This window comes from Condylura cristata, unplaced genomic scaffold, assembly GCF_000260355.1.
Source record: "Condylura cristata isolate star-nosed mole 26May11 unplaced genomic scaffold, ConCri1.0 scaffold00020, whole genome shotgun sequence".
In the NCBI taxonomy this organism is placed as follows: domain Eukaryota; kingdom Metazoa; phylum Chordata; class Mammalia; order Eulipotyphla; family Talpidae; genus Condylura; species Condylura cristata.
In genome coordinates, this window is record NW_004567121.1 from 19459683 (window position 1) to 19466599 (window position 6917).

The 6917-nt window shown below is 37.8% G+C and overlaps 1 protein-coding gene across 1 annotated transcript in view; it reads right to left on the reverse strand.

The window, feature by feature from the left end:
• The window catches only part of ARHGEF33 (Rho guanine nucleotide exchange factor (GEF) 33), a 40023-nt gene extending 33376 nt beyond the window's left edge, over positions 1–6647 (reverse strand). The window contains exons 1-2 of the mRNA XM_004686031.1: positions 6623–6647; positions 5115–5164 (exon numbers count right to left, since the gene is read on the reverse strand). Of these exons, the coding sequence (XP_004686088.1) occupies positions 5115–5164; positions 6623–6647 (75 nt within the window). The remainder of the gene's footprint in view (positions 1–5114; positions 5165–6622) is intronic.
• Between the last annotated feature and the right edge of the window lie 270 nt (positions 6648–6917).

Consider the following 6917-nt stretch of genomic DNA (forward strand, 5'->3'; position numbering starts at 1 on the left):
ATTTCTTCCTGTTTTTTTTTTAACTTAAGAAAGTTTTAAGATGCTTCAGGCTCTTAACACCCTCACTGCTACTGCCTGATTTTCTGACTAGTCATCTGCTGTGATTGACAGCACTCTGAAGACATGGGCTTAGCATCTCTCTTCTGCTCTCTCTTTAGCTTTCTTAGTGACAGCCCACAGCCCACCCAGCCATCAGAAATGGATGTCTACCTTGTTCTCCAGCGAGTTGAACACGTTGCCCATCTCGTTGACTTTTTCGTGAAGCTGATCTAGAGAGGTTATGATCCCTCCGTCCTGCCGCTGGAGGCGGGTCCCCACCGGAGGCAGGTTCAGGGAGGCCTTGCTCTTGGACGCCTAGGGCACCACAGAGGGCAGCTTAGGCTCGAAGAAACAGGGGAGAGGGGCCCGAATGCTTCCTGGTTCCTGCTCTGAATTTCCGTTTCTCAATTTTCTACACTTTCTTGACTCCATAACTCTTCTTAAGATGAATTTCAATCAGTGTCTTCTAACTGTTTTCCACAAAAGAGCTCTCAAATGAAATTTTCATAGCTCATGCAGGTGGTTCCAACTTTTTTTTTTTTTTTACAGACCTTTCCTTCCTTTCTGGCTTCTTCTCAAGGTCAGATGTCGACTAGGAAGCAATTTAGGGGACTGGACACTTGCTTTGAGAAACTGCAAATTCATCTACTTGAACAGCCAAGAATAAATTGCCCAAGTACTCTCTTCCTAACTCTGCTGATATTCCACCTTAAAGTTCCTCTCACATGGTATCACTGAAGCAAATTTACCTTAGGAAGAAACAGGACTCATAGAGAAACAGCCCTCATCAAACAGGCCTCTGATGTCACAACATTCCTCAGTGGTAAAATAGACTGAGGCTCAAAAAGAATGTAAACATCTTAGAAAACTTTCCATGACAGTTTGGATGGTGAAAGCTATTGCTGTAGGACTGGTTCCCATAGTTTCTGAAGTAGAGGTCCTTTGAAATGAGAGGACTCATTTGAAAATGAGAGAGGCATACCTGTCATTTTCTTAAATCAGTTTAATGACACAGAAAAATAAAGAAAATAATCACCTCAAAGTTCATTAATATAAGTCCTTAATGTCTTTGCATATTTCCTTCTATTTTGTTCTCTGCATACAAATAGAAATATTTATATGATTCAAATCATATTACCACTACATTTTAATTCTATTACTCCTTCCCTTTTGCCTAATATTCCAATAAGCCTTTTCTGATAGCCTTCAACATTCTTTCTAAGTGTCTATTTTTAATGATTACATAATATTCCATTCTGTGTATGTGCTAGTTTACCTACCCACTTACTTTGTTGGAAATTCTTGTTATTTGTAATTGTTTAACAATATAAATAATGAATTGTAAAATATAGGCTATTATGTAATGTTTTTATTTAAAGTTTTGTATGTATTTCAGATTAGTTCCTTAGAATAAATTCTTAAACATCAAATTATTCTGAACCACAGGGTACTAGGTAATATTTAATCTAAGTGGAAATCTATTTATTGGACAGAGATAATATAGTCAATTCATAAGTATGCAAAATACTTGGACAAGAGGGTTTGAAAAGTTAAAATAATATAGTTGTACATCGTTGGAAATATACAGTCTGATGTATAAAGCCCTTAGTTAATGTATATAGAATAATGGGTATTAGACAAGATATATGGAATGTAAATAATATAAATGGAGGTAGCTTCAGTATTTATATTCCTAAGTAGTAAAAGCACAGTAGAGTACAAGTCATTAAAATTAAATTGTCACAGTTACTGTATCTGTTGCCTTAATTGTGGGACCCCTCCTCCTCATATCAATAGAATTATAATTTAAAACTCACATGCAAAATGAAATAATCAGAGGGTGGGCAACACAATATGACTTTGGTAAAGAGATTGGGTGGACTTTGCTAGGGGCTATCAATATACAGTGGACAAAGGAGAGAAAAGGAAAGACTCTTAGGTTTAAATAAAAGGCAATATACTGAGCTAAAGAGTAGTCAATGTATCCACACTTACTCACTTGTTCTCACAGTAATTTTTCCTGGAGTTAACTGGGTGCTGCCAGCTCTCACTCTCCTGTTAGATCCTGTGGCCTGATTTGGGACTGTATGATACTTTTACCAAATAGGTCAAGCCGATGAACCCACCATGAGGGATGTGAATATTTTACTGCATTTTTACTTAAAAATTTAATAATTTTCTTAAAAGTTTCCACCAATTATATACGTTCATCAGAATTAAATATTACTAATTATATTATTATTTACTAATTTGATAGTAAAAAAATTACCCTTTATTTTAATAATTGTTTCCTTTATTTCCACTTACAATTTTACTTTGGAGAATTGTTTGTTCATCATATATGCCTATACTATGAAGGTCCCAGGTATTTTCTTTTTTACTGATTTCTTTCAGTTATTTATAATTTAGCAGTAAATTTTTGTAATATTTTATGTATAACTTTTCTGCCTTTGCCATTTGCCTCAGAGCTTATTGGAATATTTTTATATTAAGAAATTTTAAAATTATGATATAGATAAACTCTCCAGGCTTTTCTTTGTGATTTCTTCCTGTTTTTTTTTTAACTTAAGAAAGTATTTTACATACAGAGACAAAAGAAATATTCTCTTATTCTACTTCCATGATTTGACTTTTCATATTTAACCTCTTAAGCCACCTTGGCGTTTATTTTGATTAGGGTAGGAAGTGTGGGTTTCTACTTTTTTCCCCCAATGAACTAAATAGTTTTCCAAGCACCACTGGATACCAGACTGAATGACTGCATTCGACCTCTTGACTAAAAGCAATGTACACACCTTGCAGAGATGCCATTGATTCATTCATCCAGCTAATATTTATTGCACATATATTAGATTCCAGGTATTGTACTTTGTGCTGAGAATACAACAGAGAGTGCAAAGGACTAAAACCCTGCTCTTAGAGCTTACATTCTAGAGAAGGAGACAGACAATAAAAAAAATTAAATAAACAAGTTAATATCATGTCAGGTAGGGACAGGAGTCTATCTGAGAATCTGAAAAGATAGAGAATAGCAGAAATGTCATGTTTTGCTTCAATTTTTGTATTTCACTCTCCCTTGTTAGTAAAGGTTAGCCTCTCCCTGCTTTCCTCCTTCCTTCCTCTTCCTTTTCTTCTTTATTGTCCTTCTTTGTCTTCTCTTGGTTAAATGTTGCTTGGAGTAAACAATTTAGGACTAAGGATGTTCTGCTATAACACAATGATGAGGATATAATCACAGCATCACAGAGGTCATATAGACCAACTTGACTTTCGATGCTTCATTTTATCCACTGTGAAAAGATGTACTTGGATTTGTGATACAGTAAGAGAATGAGGCCGCCCCCAATGCAACTATATTTAGCTAACATTCGGGGAATGACCTAAATAGCATCTATAATAGACTTTAAATCATACCTGAGTTTAAAGAGATACACTCATTCAAATACCATACACAGGCCAAATGTGAACAGAGGAATTGTGGGCTGGATGGCATTTGAGCTTCTTGGGCAAGTGAGACATCAAATCAACACTGAGTGAACTTACTCCACTTCCAGGCCTCTGTCAAGCTGGCATCTGTGCCTAGGTGGCAGGTGTGGGTCCTCCCCTATATCCACTTACCAAATGCTTATTTGCCCGTAAACGAATTGTTTACACTGCTCAATTTTAACTCATCCTCCTGCATATGCCACAGAATTTATAAATGCCTCTGTAATCCTTCCAGCTGTATGCCTCGTATGAACTATTTACTGTATATGGACAGGTTATGGGCACTTAAAAATCAATGAGAATATCTGTTTCATCTCACATGAGGTCCTGCAGTAGACTTTGCACATAGTAACTGCTCCAAAAACACACATAGAAATTGAAATGAGGCTGTTTCCTCTACCCACCCCCCAAACCCCATTGCTGGCCTGGGTCTAGAAGTGGCATGATTAAAACTTCTGCCATAACCCTTGCTGGTTTGCCCTCATTGGGTCCACAGCAGTGAATTCTTGCATGATATTTCTGGGAACTAGTTATGTTCACTTCACTGTCACTTAAATTCAACAATTCTAAATAACATTTCCCTCGAAGCATATACTCTTCTGGATTCCTCTGTTTTCCAAAAATCACCTTTTTCCTAGTTACCAGCTTATAAAGCCCGAGAAGTGACTTTGAAATCACCCTTTCTCTACACCCTCACCTGTCAATTCTCTCTTCTTTCTCACATAGTCCAGGCAATACTGCCTTGACTCTAGAAAGGAGCAGAGAGTTCCCTAACCCAAGCTGCTTTTACATTATAAATTATGGCAGAATATACTTCTATGATGTTTTAAGGACAGAAGTTTACTTTAAATTTGCAGTTACAAGACAGAACTCAAATAAGCACCATCAGCCAGCCAAAGCATTGCTTAAAATGGGGCTTACATTTTTTTTCCTGTTTCAACACTTGCAATGTGAACCCCCTTTCAATTCTCAGTGCTTCCTGCTAAAATAGGAAATGGGGGTGCCCCCTGGTGGCACAAGGGGTTAAAGCGCAGCACTATGAAGCTATCTGCAGCCAATCCAGGACAAGTTCTATCCCCAGCTGACCCACATGGAGCAGCAGACCTCTCCTGCAGCTCCCCTCAGCAGGTTATTTCAGTAGATCTGCCTGTTCTGCTCCCCACTCTGTCTCTGGTGAGTCCTCTCACCCCTTCCCCAAGCTCTGGCCTACATCCCAACTCTTGTATGCATAAATAAATAAAATAAATCTTAAAAAAAAAAGGAAATGAAGTAAGTAGATCCTTCTCTCTGGTGGAGAAAGGCTACTTCACAGTGTAATGACCATAGTGATGGTGCAACAGCATGAAAAGCAGGGTTGATGCTGGAGTCGTGCTGCTGTACTTTATAAACTGGATGAGCTCTTCAACAACCAGGTTTCTGAAAAGAACAATGTGAACCGTGCTGTCTGACCTTCTGACCCAAGAGTTGGCAAGGAAAACAAGTGCGGTGATAGATGTGCAAGCAGCTTTGTGTGCTAGAATATTTTGCACATAAAGGAGACTCATCTTTGTCACACATGGCAGCATTGAAAATGATCGATTTGTCTTTACCTGGTAAATCTGTGTAGAAGGATTATTCATCGGTATGTGTTCATTCTCTCCTGTAGGGAAAAAAGAGTTTTGTTCAATCAAAATAACATTTGTCCCCATCTTCTTCAAACACATGCAAGGAATAGAGGATCCTGCATGGGAAGAAATCGATGATTTAAGGACAAAACATAAACTGGTGGGAATGGTTTTATATTCACGTCCAAAAGACCAAACCACACCTACCTGACACAACTCTTGTAGTAGAAACCTATGTTCAACCATGGTTGGGGAAGTTTCTTGACCAAACTGAATGATTAATAATTACTGATCAGCCAGAGGGGAAAGCCCTTAAAAGGTCTTCCTCATGTTTGGGGGAATGACTGAAGCTTATAGTTGTCATTTCATTGTTTTCAGGGAGCCTGAGTAAAGTGTCCCTAACTTCCCCTGAACTCTGACCTCCTATTCTTGCCCAGATCTTGCTGTCCTCCTGGGCAAGACAGAAGAGAACTGTCAGTGGAAGTTTTGGGGAAGTTATGGGCAGAAAGAAAACACAGTGTTGACAGCACTAGACTGCCAGACACAGGGTAACACAAAGGAAGTGTGTGTTATGGAAACTACTTACAGACTATGGGGAAAGTTTGGTTGAAAATGTACCTTTTTGAACCACATGGTTGATCATGAAGATGGTAAGACTCATGTAACAGGTGAATCACTCCTCCATTTAGTTACATCTCTATTATGTCACCTTGAGTGAACCAAATCGTTTATAGCTACAAGTCCTGGTTGTAGACATTTCTTTAGAGGAATCAGCTTCAGTATACATAGTCCCTAAACAGTGCATGACCTTAGCCTGGAACTTAAACACACAGAGGGCGGTCTTCTAAAGCCAGATGGTTTGAGATTCCCAACACTCCCCACACAAGCTTGAGTTAAGATTACTTAACCCATTTTATACTGTGTCCCAACAGCTTGGTAGAATGGTAAGAGGCAGAAGTTGGTAAGAGAGATTGGGATTCCTGATACTTCATAACCTGTGTTTCCTCATCTATAAATTGGAGATGACAACAGACCTTACTTTTCTATGGTTGATACTAGATGATAAAGATTAAGAGAGAGTTCTTACATTTCCAGTCTGTTCTAGAAGGTGTGGTTGCCTATTAGGTGAATGTGCGTCTTGGCTTTATCGAGTATGTTGTTCTGAAGCAGTTTTAAAGATTTTGTTAAGAAAAATAAGATCACTTCTCAGATCAAATGTGTGAGTGTGTGGATAATATATATATATATATTATATATTATATTATATATTTTATATATATATATATATGGATATATGGAAATATACTTATATATGTTCCTGTTTTCCTAACACCAAACCTGTGCCCTTCATGGTTGTTACATGATGGTAAGAGAATGAGGACAGTCAAAGTTAACATATTACCTTGCTTGAGACAATGGAAGGATAAAACTACTATCTACATTTATTGAATCCTGGGCCCTTTTAAAGTAAGACATAGAAAACAAAGTCTAACCTTGCTTCGTTTTGGTCTTTTCCATGGTGCCTTTTGCTTTTCTCCTCCAGCTTATTCTTCAACATTGCATCTTCATTGTCCCTGGGTTAGGCCATCCCCTCTATCCTGGACCTGTCAATTGAAAGCAAGAGTGAGGAATAACATGTAAAACTGGCCAAGTAGCTAGACTTACGTAATTTGTAAATGTGACATGATCACAGCTATGAGTGGCAACTGGCGGTTTTGGCAATTTCATAAGAGTGAAAATGGTAAATATTTAGCTTAAAGCTTTACTTTGTGAATAAGTATGAAATTA